The following is a 14,266-nucleotide window of genomic DNA, read 5'->3' on the forward strand; positions in this document are numbered from 1 at the left end:
GAAGTGAGTCTCCAGCCACCTTTGGAGCTTTAATAGGGAAAACCATGGGAATTCACAGTGAAACTAAGCCCAGATCCCTGCAGTGCTGCTGGCAGAGGGACACTGGAGCTGTTGTGCTGTGGTCCTGGGCAGGGAGAGGTGACCTCCATAGCCAGGGCCACCCATCCTTGGGGTCAGAGCCCCCCCACCCACACTTGTGTCCCTATGGCCTCGTGTGGTGTGACCACAGCATCCTCACAGCAATGTCCTCAAGGTGCCAACCTCAGCATCATCATAGCCTGTATCCCCTGGCGGCTGCTCCGGGGGGTCCCCTGTGCCTCCTGGGGGGGGGCGGCTCCAACCTTGGGGACAGCAGAGGCTGGTGCCTTAGTGGGAGCTGCTAAAACCCATGTGGGGTCTGCTGCAGCCCCATAGATTTGCTGCTGCTCCCCCAGCCATGAGCCCCCCAAGGCAGCTCTCCATGGCACAGGGACACTCACCTACAATTGCCACCCCCTCGGGGGTGTCCCCAGTGCCAAGGAGCTCCTCTGGCACAGCCTCAGGATCATCGTAGCCATCGGGGGGTCCGTCCTCAGGCAGGGCAGGGGGGCCTGGGGCAGGGATGGGGAGGCCGTGGCATTAGGGGATCCTGTGCTCCCTTCGCTCCCCACTCCTAAGGGGGGTCCCTGCTGGGTTCCTGTCCCCATATCCTTACCTGGGGCTGTGCTGGGGTCACTCTCCTCCACGTCCCCTGCAGTGTAATAGGGCAGCTTCGTCTCTGAGCCCTCTGTTGGGGAGCCTGGTGGGGAGAGGATGCAGTGAGACAGGGGACACCAGCACGCCATGGGATGAGCCAGTGACACACCAGCATCACCCAGTGCTGCAGTGGGGCCGTGGGGCAGAGCTGCCCCAGTATGGACACACATGCACCCACCTGGGCGACTGGGCACCTGCTGGTACTCCGGCACCACGGTGTAGTCCAGCTCCTCATAGACAGCATCGACGGCATTGCCAGGCTCTGGAACAGCAGCAGCGCTCACCAGGAGCACCCAATGCCCACCAGGAGCACCCAGTGCCCACCCTCTGATCCACCCCATGGCAATGGGACCCCCGGCACCCACCTGGCCTCGCAGCCCAGGCTCGGTACCACTGCAGAGCCAGCCCAGCCAGCGCCAGGCACAGCAGCACCCCCAGCACCACGTTCAGCACCGTTGGCACCGTTGACACCGTTGGCACCGTTGGCACCGTTGGCACTGCCAGCGGGGGGGTGGCAGTGGGGACATCTGCGGGGACACGGGAGCGGGTGAGACGGGGACGCGCATCGCGGCCGGTCCGGCGCAGGGCTCAGCCCCATAGCTACCTGTGCACGCGCCCCCGTGCGGGCACGAGCTCCCTGGGGTCGGGGTGACCCCCCCCTCCTCAGCGCCGTCCTCAGCACACACCACATGCGCGTCCCCGCCGGGCGCGCACGGCTGCAGGCGCCAGGGAGCCGAGGGGCAGAGCCACAGGGAGCGCGCCCCGTCGGGGCAGCGCACCCAGGCCAGCCAAGCGGGGGCCGGCAGTGGGGCAGGGGCAGCGCCGAGGCTGCCCCCGTCCCCACAGCCCAGCTGCCTGCAGGCGGCCGCGGCCGTGGCCGGGCTGGTGCCGTCGGCGCACACGCGGCCCCATGTCCCGTTATGGAGCAGCTCCAGGTGCCCTCTGCAGCGGCCGCTGCCGCCCGTCAGCCGCAGGGAGAGGTGACCTGGGGGGGACAACGAGGGGCTCAGAGCAGGGCTCCGGGTGCGCGCACCCCCCCCCCCCCCCCCCGCCCGTGCGGGTTCACTGCACTGACCGGAGCACACAGCACCGGCTCCACCGCCGCTCCGGCAGCCGCTCTCCAACGGGGCTGGGCAATCCCAAAGGGAAGCCTCGGAGCCGGTGCAGCCACCGGCTCCCGTCCACGGCGGAGCCGCTCCGGGCCCGAAGCGAGCGGAGCCGGAGGCCTCCAGCGCTGGCCCGCAGCGGAGCTGCCGGCACACGACGGTGGCGTCCGGGATGTCCCACCCGTCCTGGCACACGGGGCTCCAAGCGCCGTTCACGTAGAGCTCCACACGTCCCGCACAGCGATCGGGGCCCCCTGCCAGCCTCAGCCGCCGGCTGCCTGCGGGACACGGACGGGATGCACCGGGGCTGCTGCCTGCGGGGCCGGCACCCCCCGGCCCTACCGGGGCACTCACCGGAGCACACGACAACCAGAGCCTGCCTTGGAGCGACGGCTGTGACCGACCGGTTGCACTGCGCCAGAGCATCCTCGCTGCCCGCACATTGCACCTCCTGCAGCCCCATGGCGCTGGGGGCCGGTACCGGGTACACCCTCTCCGGTTCGCCGCAGTCCAGCTCCCTGCAGGCCACGGAGCCGGTCTGGGGGTCCCGCAGCCCCGCGGACACAGCGGCCCAAGCGCCGGGGCTCGTGGTCACCTCCAGCCGCCCATCGCACCGGGTCTGACCCTCCAGCAGCCGCAGGGAGTCGATAACGCCTGAGGATGGAGCGGAGGAGCTGTGGCTGCCCCATCCCTGGCAGTGCTCAAGGCCAGGTTGGACACAGGGGCTTGGAGCAGCTGCTCCAGTGGAAGGGGTTGGGGTTGGAGAAGCTTTAAGCTCCCTCCCAACCCAAACCCTACCCTAAAGCACCGGCTGTACCACGGGGCTGCAGCACAGGGTCCTGGGGTGATGCTGGACCCCACCTCATCCCCCCTCACCCCATAGGACCCCCCATCCTCCATTCCAAGCCCCCAGAGCCTCTTTCCCCCCGTTCCATCCTCACCTGAGCACTCGACGGCAGCCGCATGCCCTGGGGAGCAGCTCGGCTCCCCCAGCCCCACCACGGGGCACTCACTGGGGACCCGCTCGGTGCCGCTGCATCCGAAGGCACCCACCCGTAGGGTCCCATTGCCGCTGCCGAAGGAGCCTCCCGGGGGCACGGAGCTGGCAGAGCCGCAGCCGAGGTGATGGCAGAGGACGTGGGCATCGGGCAGGTCCCAGGCGCTGGCACACAGGGACCCCCACGTCCCCCCCTCCATCACCTCCACCCGCCCAGCGCAGTGTGAGCTGTGGTTCACCAGTCGGAAGCCGCCGTAGGCTGCGGCACAAAGAGGGTTGGGGGGTGACAATGGTGCATGGGGGACCCCAACACCCCCCACTGCCCCCGGTGCTCACAGGAGCAGATGATGCTGGCCTGGCTCCTGCAGCCCTGGGTGCTCCGTGCCCGTCGCTTGCAGGCGCTGAGGAGGAGCTCGGTGCCGGTGCACTCGAATCCCGTGTCCCATTGAGGCTCAGATCCCATAGGGAACAGCCCTGGCCCGGCCACAGCCAGCACCGAACCGCAGCCCAGCTCCCGGCACACGACCCGAGCAGCGTTCAGGTCCACAGCATCCTCACAGACACTGGCCCAGGCTCGGCCCTGCCGCACCTGCAGCAGCCCCGAGCAGCTGCCATCACCACCGACCAGCCGGGAGAACCCTATAGGGACAGGATCAGGCATTGGGAAGGACTTGGGGTGCAGGACTTCGGGTGCTGGGTGAGGAGCAGCTCCCCATGACCCAGCTTCAGTGAGTGCTTGAGCCCAGAACCCCCCCATGTGCTGGGCTGCACCCCCAGAGCGTGAGCAGCAGCTCAGGGAGGGGATCCTGCCCCTCTGCTGTGCTATGGGGAGACCCCCCTGCAGCACTGGGTGCAGAGACAGGGTCCTCACCATAAGAAGGACATGGAGGTGTTGGGGTAAGGCCAGAGGAGGACATGAGGATGCTCAGGGGCTGGAGCAGCTCCTGTAGGGAGCCAGGCTGAGGACACTGGGGCTGTGTGGAGATCTCAGAGCAGCTTCCAGTGTCTGAAGGGGGCTACAAGGATGCTGCAGAGGGACTCTTCATTAGGGACTGCAGTGATAGGACAAGGGGTGATGGGTACAGACTGAAACAGGGGAAGCTCAGGTTGGAGATAAGGCAGAAGCTGTTCCCTGGGAGGGTGCTGAGGCGCTGGCACAGGGTGCCCAGAGAAGCTGTGGCTGCCCCATCCCTGGCAGTGCTCAAGGCCAGGTTGGACACAGGGGCTTGGAGCAGCTGCTCCAGTGGAAGGGGTTGGAGCTGGAGGAGCTTTAAGCTTCCTTCCAACCCCAACCTGGGCTCTGTGCTGTGCCATCACCAGCTCTCGGTTCCTACCTTGGCAGACGACGCCGGTGTCAAAGTCATGGAGGCCACTGAAGGGCCCCCAGTCCCACACCTCGCACTCCCAAAACGCCTTCTCGTGCCCACGGCAGTTCACCATCACCATGTTGATGGGTCTGTCATCGCTGCCTGTTCTGCTGCCATCAATGTAGGCTTTGGTGGCCGAGCCACAGCCCAGCTGCTGGCAAATCACCTCTGCATCCTCCATGGTCCATGTGTCATCCGACACCGCACCCCATTGTCCCCGCAGCTTCACCTCCACCTTCCCGGCACAGGGACCGCTGCCTTCCACCAGCCTCAGCTCCAACGCGTCTGCGCCGCGGCACCGGCCCAGCCTCAGCCATAGCCATTGCTACGGCACATGGCGGCTGTGCCGGCACCACCGGCCTCCCCCGGCTCACCTGTGCAGGTCACCCCCACGTCCTGCTCGTGGCCGCAGTAGTGTTGGCCCCATCCGAGATGGAGACAATCCTGCAGCATCTCCTCTTGGCCGCGGCAGAAGTAGATGTGGAGCCAGATGCGGCCGGTGCCCTGCCCGAAGGGAGCGTACGGGGACGACGTGACCGCGGTGCCGCAGCCGAGCTGCCGGCACACCACGGTGGCCCAATGGGCATCCCAGTCGAAGTCATAGCTGCAAACGGAGCCCCATTCACCTTCATGCTTCACCTCCACCCTCCCGGCACAGCGCCCACCACCACCCACAAGGCGCAGCTCATGGGAGCCCTGTGTGGTGCTGAGCTCAGCCTGGGGCTCTGGGGTGCTCCATGGCTGCCCCACACTGAGCTGCACCCACAGCAGAACCCCCAGCACCCTCACAGGCACCATCTCGCACACCCGGACCCCCCCCGTGGGGTGGGTTGGGTGATTTATAGGCAGTGCCGGAGCCAATGGAGGCAGCAGCACCTTTTGAGCCCGTTATCAGCTGGGTTATCTCCCATGTGGCGAGGCCCCAGCCTCCAATAACCTGCTCTGTGCCCAAATATGAGGCTCAGCTCCGCTTCTGGCGTCACACATCTCACCACGGGGGATCAGAGCCCGGATGTCCCCAGTGTGAACCAGTAACTCCCCCCCATAGCACCCAGCACTGCAATGGGGTGCATGGACCCATCCGCTGTCCCCCCATGGCACTGACCCTGCTGTGGTGCTTGGCAAGAGCCCGATGGCAACAGGATTCACCCCAAAACCTACCCAACCCCCCACAGGGCCGCCCTTAACATCAGCACAGAGCAAAGCCCAAAGCCCCCAGCACAGCAGCACCCATCCTTGGGGTGCTCCCCTCCATGGGGTGCCTGCAGACCCTGGGGTGGGAGCAGCCCCCCCGCGGTGCCTGCAGGTGGTGCCGGCAGCTGTGCAGGCAGGAAGGAGGTGGTTTCCCCCCCTCCAAGCAGGGACCCGATGTCGGCATCGACCACATGCAGCTCCCCAGCCACCTGCAGGGCTCCCGATAACGGGGCCCGGAGCGGAGCCGCAGCCGGGGGGGACCCACCTGGTGCAGGCAGCGGATGGAGCAGGAGCTGCCTCCAGGGCTCGGTGGAGGCCGGGGTTGACCTGGAGGACTCCATCAGTGCTGAACAGTGCAGGAGGCCATAGGGGGACATGGGGAGGGTGCGGAGGCAGCTTCCCATTGAGGAGGTGCTGATGCACAGGGACGGGCAAAGGCACCGATGTGGTGTAAGAGGGGTGACCTGCAGCAGACAGGAAACACGGGAGAGGCCATGATACAGGGATAACCAATGTACAGGGGGGTAATACAGAGGAATTGGACAAGGGGGTTAAAGGAATTCCTTTGCTTAAACAAAAGTATTGTCTGTCCTAAGTACCTAACATGCCAAGGCATTGATCACTGCTGGAGGGGAGAAGCAGATGCTTAGCTCTACTGACAAGGGACAAAAGCAGATGATGGGTTCTACTGATAAGCCAGGGAGAGGCAGACTGGGCACGGACCAGACCCTAAGGCCAGGTCTGAAGGTTAAAAGGTGTCAAGTTTAAGAAGAGGAAGACTCATTTACTTCATCCTGAGACCCCTGCCCATGACCAGAAGGGCACTGCGCAGGTGCAAAGGACCTTCCGGCTCATTGTAATACGAAGCAGGGATAGATAATCAATATGTACAGGCGGATTGAGCAACCTCATGTCTATGTATACCTTAAGAGAATGAATGTAAAGGGAGAACAGCCCTGAGGTGTGCATGCGTTGGAGGAGCGATCCCCATGCCCCTCAGCGCTGAATGAAACCATATCTGCTTTACACCTTTAACCAGTTGTGGGGTCTATCCGCTCATCAGCCCCTTGCAGCGGTGGCTGTGGCACCCGTGCAGGCCCGTTCCGAACGGCACAAACGGGCTGAACGCGGAACCGATCCGTTAGCGTGCGGGACAGCGGGCGCGCCAAGACGGAGCTGTCCCCGCCCACTCGGGGGTTGACCACGCCCATCAGTGACTGCCCAGCGCGAGTGCCAAGAGGGAGCTGGCACACACAGGCATCCCTGAATATCCCCCTGGTACCCATGGGCATCCCATAGCATCCCCCCAGCATCCCTGGGCATCCCTGTACAGACATAAGCATCCCCTTAGGAGCCCCAGCATCCCTGATCATCCCCCCACTACCCCCTGCTATCCCCCCTGCATCCCCAATATCCCCCTGGCATCCCTAAGCATCCCTTTGGCACCTACAGGCATCTCACAGCATCCCCCCAGCATCAACAGCATTCCCAGGCATCCCTAAGCAAACCCCCATGGCACTGACCCTGCTGCGGGCCTGGCAAGAGCCCAATGGCAACAGGATTCACCCCAAAACCTACCCAAACCCCTACAGGGCAGCCCTTAACAGCAGCACAGAGCAAAGCCCAAAGACCCTGGCACAGCAGCACCCATCCTTGCGGTGCTCCCCTCCATCACCAGCATCCCTAAGCATCCCCATGGCACCTACAGGCATCCCTGAATATCCCCCTGGTACCCATGGGCATCCCATAGCATCCCTGGGCATTTCCCAGTCAACCAAACCCCCGGGGTGGATGGGAGCACTGGAACGGTACCCAAAGGGGTCCCCTGGGTTGGCATCACCCTGTGCTCCGGGGTTGGGGACCACGGTGGGGTGGTCCTGGGGGTCCCCAGGCTGTCTCTGAGGCTCTTTCCCTGCAGTCTGCGCTATTCCCGGCTCACCAGCGCCTGCTGCCAGGACCTGGCCGCTGTGCTGAGCACCAGCCCGAGCCTGGAGGAGCTGGATCTGTCCTTCAGCGATGGGCTGCGGGATGCGGGTGTGGAGCTGCTGTGCCAGGGGCTGCAGCCCCGTTCCTGCCGCCTGCGGACCCTGCGGTAAGAGCCTCCCCATTCCCAAGCGGAATGAGCGGCTCCATCCCACATCCCTGCTCCTGCATCCCGTTCCTGCCGCCTGCGGACGCTGTAAGAGCCTCCCCATTCCCAAGCGGAATGAGCGGCTCCATCCCACATCCCTGCTCCTGCATCCCGCAGCCTGGGGAGCTGCCGCCTGACGGGCGCCTGCTGCCGAGCGCTGGCTATGGGGACCCCCCCGCTCACCTGCCTGGACCTGAGCGACAATGAACTGGGAGCTGATGGGGTCCTGGAGCTCTGCCGGTGGCTCCGGAGCCCATCCTGCCCCCTGCGGACACTTGGGTAAGGGGATGGGGGTCCCCTTCCAGCCCTGTGCCAGCGCGGGGGGGTCGGTGCTGCGGGACGGGGGGTATGGAACCATGGAATGGGTTGTGATGAAGGGACCTTAAAGCTACTCCAGCTCCAAGCCCAACCCCTTCCCATAGAGCAGCTGCTTCAAGCCCCTGTGTCCAACCTGGCCTTGAGCACTGCCAGGGATGGGGCAGCCACAGCTTCTCTGGGCACCCTGTGCCAGCGCCTCAGCACCCTCCCAGGGAACAGCTTCTGCCTCAGAGCTCAGCTCAGTCTCCCCTCTCTTGGGCAGGTTCAAGCCATTCCCCTTGGCCTGTCCCTCCAGGCCCTTGTCCCAAGCCCCTCTCCAGGTTCCTGCAGCCCCTTTAGGCACTGGAGCTGCTCTCAGCTCTCCCTGAGCCCCCCCAAAGCAGAGGGTGACCCCACAGCTCCTTCCCCCTCCTTACAGGCTGAGCACGGCTGGGCTGCCCCAGGATGTGCTGCAGGACCTCACTGCCCTGCAGCAGCTAAAGCCCAGCCTGAGGGTCGGGTACCTCCTGGAGCAGGAGGCACCGCAGGCAGGGGCCATGACCAGGCTCCCCTTCCACCGTGGGGCCCTGCCAGGCAGGAGGGTCCCCCCCATGCTCCGGAGAGGAGCCCCCCTCTAGGACAGCCCTTGGAGCCAGCGCAGCCGTTCCCAGCCCAGTGCTTGGGGACCTGGGGGGGAACCTGCTCAGGGTCTGAGCCTGCCCCATGCATGGGGCACAGGGAGGAGGTGCTGCCTGCATCCTGCATCCTGCATCCGCTGTGGTCAGGGCAGGACCGGTCACATCCTTCCCTCTCCTGTTTCCCCATGTGTGGGGAATAGATCTATATAGATCTACATAGACCCCCATCTGTTGGTGGGAACACTCGTGTTGGTGTCGGCTGATGCCTAATAAAGGCACTGGGGCCCTTATTCCCTTTTCTTCCACTGCTCTTCTCCCTGTCCCAGTCACACCCAGCTCCTGCCCCACATCCCCAAGGGTGATTGATATTCCTGGGAGCAAGGTACCAACCTGGAAGTGAGTCTCCAGCCACCTTTGGAGCTTTAATAGGGAAAACCATGGGAATTCACAGTGAAACTGAACCCAGATCCCTGCAGTGCTGCTGGCAGAGGGACACTGGAGCTGTTGTGCTGTGGTCCCGGGCAGGGAGAGGTGACCTCCATAGCCAGGGCCACCCATCCTTGGGGTCAGAGCCCCAACACCCACACTTGTGTCCCTATGGCCTCGTGTGGTGTGACCACAGCATCCTCACAGCAATGTCCCCAAGGTGCCAACCTCAGCATCATCATAGCCTGTATCCCCTGGCGGCTGCTCCGGGGGGTCCCCTGTGCCTCCTGGGGGGGGCCGGCTCCAACCTTGGGGACAGCAGAGGCTGGTGCCTTAGTGGGAGCTGCTAAAACCCATGTGGGGTCTGCTGCAGCCCCATAGATTTGCTGCTGCTCCCCCAGCCATGAGCCCCCCAAGGCAGCTCTCCATGGCACAGGGACACTCACCTACAAGTGCCACCCCCTCGGGGGTGTCCCCAGTGCCAAGGAGCTCCTCTGGCACAGCCTCAGCATCATCGTAGCCATCGGGGGGTCCGTCCTCAGGCAGGGCAGGGGGGCCTGGGGCAGGGATGGGGAGGCCGTGGCATTAGGGGATCCTGTGCTCCCTTCGCTCCCCACTCCTAAGGGGGGTCCCCGCTGGGTTCCTGTCCCCATATCCTTACCTGGGGCTGTGCTGGGGTCACTCTCCTCCACGTCCCCTGCAGTGTAATAGGGCAGCTTCGTCTCTGAGCCCTCTGTTGGGGAGCCTGGTGGGGAGAGGATGCAGTGAGACAGGGGACACCAGCACGCCATGGGATGAGCCAGTGACACACCAGCATCACCCAGTGCTGCAGTGGGGCCGTGGGGCAGAGCTGCCCCAGTATGGACACACATGCACCCACCTGGGCGACTGGGCACCTGCTGGTGCTCTGGCACCACGGTGTAATCCAGCTGCTCATAGACAGCATAGACGGCATTGCCAGGCTCTGGAACAGCAGCAGCGCTCACCCGGAGCACCCAATGCCCACCCTCTGTGCCACCCCATGGCGATGGGACCCCCGGCACCCACCTGGCCTCGCAGCCCAGGCTCGGTACCACTGCAGAGCCAGCCCAGCCAGCGCCAGGCACAGCAGCACCCCCAGCACCACGTTCAGCACCGTTGGCACCGTTGACACCGTTGGCACCGTTGGCACCGTTGGCACTGCCAGCGGGGGGGTGGCAGTGGGGACATCTGCGGGGACACGGGAGCGGGTGAGGCGAGGACGCGCATCGCGGCCGGCCCGGCGCAGGGCTCAGCCCCATAGCTACCTGTGCACGCGCCCCCGTGCGGGCACGAGCTCCCCGGGGTCGGGGTGACCCCCCCCTCCTCAGCGCCGTCCTCAGCACACACCACATGCGCGTCCCCGCCGGGCGCGCACGGCTGCAGGCGCCAGGGAGCCGAGGGGCAGAGCCACAGGGAGCGCGCCCCGTCGGGGCAGCGCACCCAGGCCAGCCAAGCGGGGGCCGGCAGTGGGGCAGGGGCAGCGCCGAGGATGCCCCGGTCCCCACAGCCCAGCTGCCTGCAGGCGGCCGCGGCCGTGGCCGGGCTGGTGCCGTCGGCGCACACGCGGCCCCATGTCCCGTTATGGAGCAGCTCCAGGTGCCCTCTGCAGCGGCCGCTGCCGCCCGTCAGCCGCAGGGAGAGGTGACCTGGGGGGGACAACGAGGGGCTCAGAGCAGGGCTCCGGGTGCGCGCACCCCCCTCTGTCCGTGCGGGTGCACGGCACTGACCGGAGCACACGGCACTGACCGGAGCACATGGCACCGGCCCCACCGCCGCTCCGGGTGCGCGCACCCCCCCCCCCCCCCCGCCCGTGCGGGTGCACGGCACTGACCGGAGCACACAGCAGCGGCCCCACCGCCGCTCCGGCAGCCGCTCTCCAACGGGGCTGGGCAATCCCAAAGGGAAGCTTCGGATCCGGTGCAGCCACCGGCTCCCGTCCACGGCGGAGCCGCTCCGGGCCCGAAGCGAGCGGAGCCGGAGGCCTCCAGCGCTGCCCCGCAGCGGAGCTGCCGGCACACGACGGTGGCGTCCGGGATGTCCCACCCGTCCTGGCACACGGGGCTCCAAGCGCCGTTCACGTAGAGCTCCACACGTCCCGCACAGCGATCGGGGCCCCCCGCCAGCCTCAGCCGCCGGCTGCCTGCGGGACACGGACGGGATGCACCGGGGCTGCTGCCTGCGGGGCCGGCACCCCCCGGCCCTACCGGGGCACTCACCGGAGCACACGACAGCCAGAGCCTGCCTTGGAGCGACGGCCGTGACCGACCGGTTGCACTGCGCCAGAGCATCCTCGCTGCCCGCACATTGCACCTCCTGCAGCCCCATGGCGCTGGGGGCCGGTACCGGGTACACCCTCTCCGGTTCGCCGCAGTCCAGCTCCCTGCAGGCCACGGAGCCGGTCTGGGGGTCCCGCAGCCCCGCGGACACAGCGGCCCAGGAGCTAGGGCTCGTGGTCACCTCCAGCCGCCCATCGCACCGGGTCTGACCCTCCAGCAGCCGCAGGGAGTCGGTAACGCCTGAAGATGGAGCGGAGGAGCTGGGGCTGCCCCATCCCTGGCAGTGCTCAAGGCCAGGTTGGACACAGGGGCTTGGAGCAGCTGCTCCAGTGGAAGGGGTTGGAGCTGGAGAAGCTTTAAGCTCCCTCCCAACCCAAACCCTACCCTAAAGCACCGGCTGTACCACGGGGCTGCAGCACAGGGTCCTGGGGTGATGCTGGACCCCACCTCATCTCCCCTTCACCCCAAAGGACCCCCCATCCTCCATTCCAAGCCCCTTGAGCCTCTTCCCCCCGTTCCATCCTCACCTGAGCACTCGACGGCCGCCGCATGCCCTGGGGGGCAGCTCGGCTCCCCCAGCCCCACCACGGGGCACTCACTGGGGACCCGCTCGGTGCCGCTGCATCCGAAGGCATCCACCCGTAGGGTCCCATTGCCGCTGCCGAAGGAGCCTCCCGGGGGCACGGAGCTGGCAGAGCCACAGCCGAGGTGATGGCAGAGGACGTGGGCATCGGGCAGGTCCCAGGCGCTGGCACACAGGGACCCCCACGTCCCCCCCTCCATCACCTCCACCCGCCCAGCGCAGTGGGAGCTGTGGTTCACCAGTCGGAAGCCGCCGTAGGCTGCGGCACAAAGAGGGTTGGGGGGTGACAATGGTGCGGGGGGGACCCCAACACCCCCCACTGCCCCCGGTGCTCACAGGAGCAGATGATGCTGGCCTGGGCACTGCAGCCCTGGGTGCTCCGTGCCCGTCGCTTGCAGGCGCTGAGGAGGAGCTCGGTGCCGGTGCACTCGAATCCCGTGTCCCATTGAGGCTCGGATCCCATAGGGAACAGCCCTGGCCCGACCACAGCCAGCACCGAACCGCAGCCCAGCTCCCGGCACACGACCCGAGCAGCGTTCAGGTCCACAGCATCCTCACAGACACTGGCCCAGGCTCGGCCCTGCCGCACCTGCAGCAGCCCCGAGCAGCTGCCATCACCACCGACCAGACGGGAGAACCCTATAGGGACAGGATCAGGCATTGGGAAGGACTTGGGGTGCAGGACTTCGGGTGCTGGGTGAGGAGCAGCTCCCCATGACCCAGCTTCAGTGTGAGCTTGAGCCCAGAACCCCCCCATGTGCTGGGGGCACCCCCAGAGCGTGAGCAGCAGCTCAGGGAGGGGATCCTGCCCCTCTGCTGTGCTATGGGGAGACCCCCTGCAGCACTGGGTGCAGAGACAGGGTCCTCAGCATAAGAAGGACATGGAGGTGTTGGGGTAAGGCAAGAGGAGGCCGTGAGGATGCTCAGGGGCTGGAGCAGCTCCTGTAGGGAGCCAGGCTGAGGACACTGGGGCTGTGTGGAGACCTCAGAGCAGCTTCCAGTGTCTGAAGGGGGCTACAAGGATGCTGCAGAGGGACTCTTCATTAGGGACTGCAGTGATAGGACAAGGGGTAATGGGTACAGACTGAAACAGGGGAAGCTCAGGTTGGAGATAAGGCAGAAGCTGCTCCCTGGGAGGGTGCTGAGGCACTGGCACAGGGTGCCCAGAGAAGCTGTGGCTGCCCCATCCCTGGCAGTGCTCAAGGCCAGGTTGGACACAGGGGCTTGGAGCAGCTGCTCCAGTGGAAGGGGTTGGAGCTGGAGGAGCTTTAAGCTTCCTTCCAACCCAAACGTGGGCTCTGTGCTGTGCCAGCACCAGCTCCCGGTTCCTACCTTGGCAGACGACGCCGGTGTCAAAGTCATGGAGGTCACTGTAGGGCCCCCAGTCCCCCACCTTGCACTCCCAAAACGCCTTCTCGTGCCCATGGCAGTTCACCATCACCACGTTGATGGGTCTGTCATCGCTGTCTGCTCTGCTGCCGTCTATGTAGGCTTTGGTGGCCGAGCCACAGCCCAGCTGCTGGCAAATCACCTCTGCATCCTCCATGGTCCATGTGTCATCCGACACCGCACCCCATTGTCCCCGCAGCTTCACCTCCACCTTCCCGGCACAGGGACCGCTGCCTTCCACCAGCCTCAGCTCCAACGCGTCTGCACCATGGCACCGGCTCAGCCATAGCCATTGCTACGGCACATGGCGGCTGTGCCGGCACCACCGGCCTCCCCCGGCTCACCTGTGCAGGTCACCCCCACGTCCTGCTCGTGGCCGCAGTAGTGTTGGCCCCATCCGAGATGGGAACAATCCTGCAGCATCTCCTCTTTGCCGCGGCAGAAGAAGATGTGGAGCCAGATGCGGCCGGTGCCCTGCCCGAAGGGAGCGTACGGGGACGACGTGGCCGCGGTGCCGCAGCCGAGCTGCCGGCACACCACGGTGGCCCAGTGGGCACTCCAGTCGAAGTCATAGCTGCAAACGGAGCCCCATTCACCCTCATGCTTCACCTCCACCCTCCCGGCACAGCGCCCATCACCACCCACGAGGCGCAGCTCATGGGAGCCCTGTGTGGTGCTGAGCTCAGCCTGGGGCTCTGGGGTGCTCCATGGCTGCCCCACACTGAGCTGCACCCACAGCAGAACCCCCAGCACCATCACAGGCACCATCTCGCACACCCAGACCCCCCCCGTGGGGTGGGTTGGGTGATTTATAGGCAGTGCCGGAGCCAATGGAGGCAGCAGCACCTTTTGAGCCCGTTATCAGCTGGGTTATCTCCCATGTGGCGAGGCCCCAGCCTCCAATAACCTGCTCTGTGCCCAAATATGAGGCTCGGCTCCGCTTCTGGCGTCACACATCTCACCACGGGGGTTCGGAGCCCGGATGTCCCCAGTGTGAACCAGTAACTCCCCCCTGTAGCACCCAGCACTGCAATGGGGTGCATGGACCCATCCGGTATCCCCCCATGGCACTGACTCTGCTGTGGGCCTGGCTAGAGCCCAATGGC

The 14,266-nt window shown here is 65.7% G+C and overlaps 1 protein-coding gene across 1 annotated transcript; it reads right to left on the reverse strand.

Annotated features, from left to right (window-relative positions):
- Nucleotides 1-4: 4 nt before the first annotated feature.
- On the reverse strand, nucleotides 5-13,256 carry LOC117436072 (antigen WC1.1-like). Its single transcript, XM_034062108.1, has 24 exons — nucleotides 13,104-13,256; nucleotides 12,108-12,410; nucleotides 11,716-12,030; nucleotides 11,129-11,428; nucleotides 10,744-11,052; nucleotides 10,178-10,558; nucleotides 9,939-10,100; nucleotides 9,772-9,855; nucleotides 9,553-9,636; nucleotides 9,338-9,448; nucleotides 5,665-5,962; nucleotides 4,580-4,809; nucleotides 4,173-4,490; nucleotides 3,175-3,477; nucleotides 2,783-3,097; nucleotides 2,196-2,495; nucleotides 1,811-2,119; nucleotides 1,340-1,720; nucleotides 1,101-1,262; nucleotides 914-997; nucleotides 695-778; nucleotides 480-590; nucleotides 262-341; nucleotides 5-85 (listed from the first exon to the last, which is right to left on the reverse strand). The coding sequence occupies exons 1-24, from the start codon at nucleotides 13,207-13,209 to the stop codon at nucleotides 53-55; spliced, it is 5,163 nt and encodes a 1,720-aa protein (XP_033917999.1). The 5' UTR covers nucleotides 13,210-13,256; the 3' UTR covers nucleotides 5-52.
- Nucleotides 13,257-14,266: the final 1,010 nt, after the last annotated feature.

Source organism: Melopsittacus undulatus, chromosome 4, assembly GCF_012275295.1.
Source record: "Melopsittacus undulatus isolate bMelUnd1 chromosome 4, bMelUnd1.mat.Z, whole genome shotgun sequence".
Taxonomy (NCBI): Eukaryota; Metazoa; Chordata; class Aves; order Psittaciformes; family Psittaculidae; genus Melopsittacus; species Melopsittacus undulatus.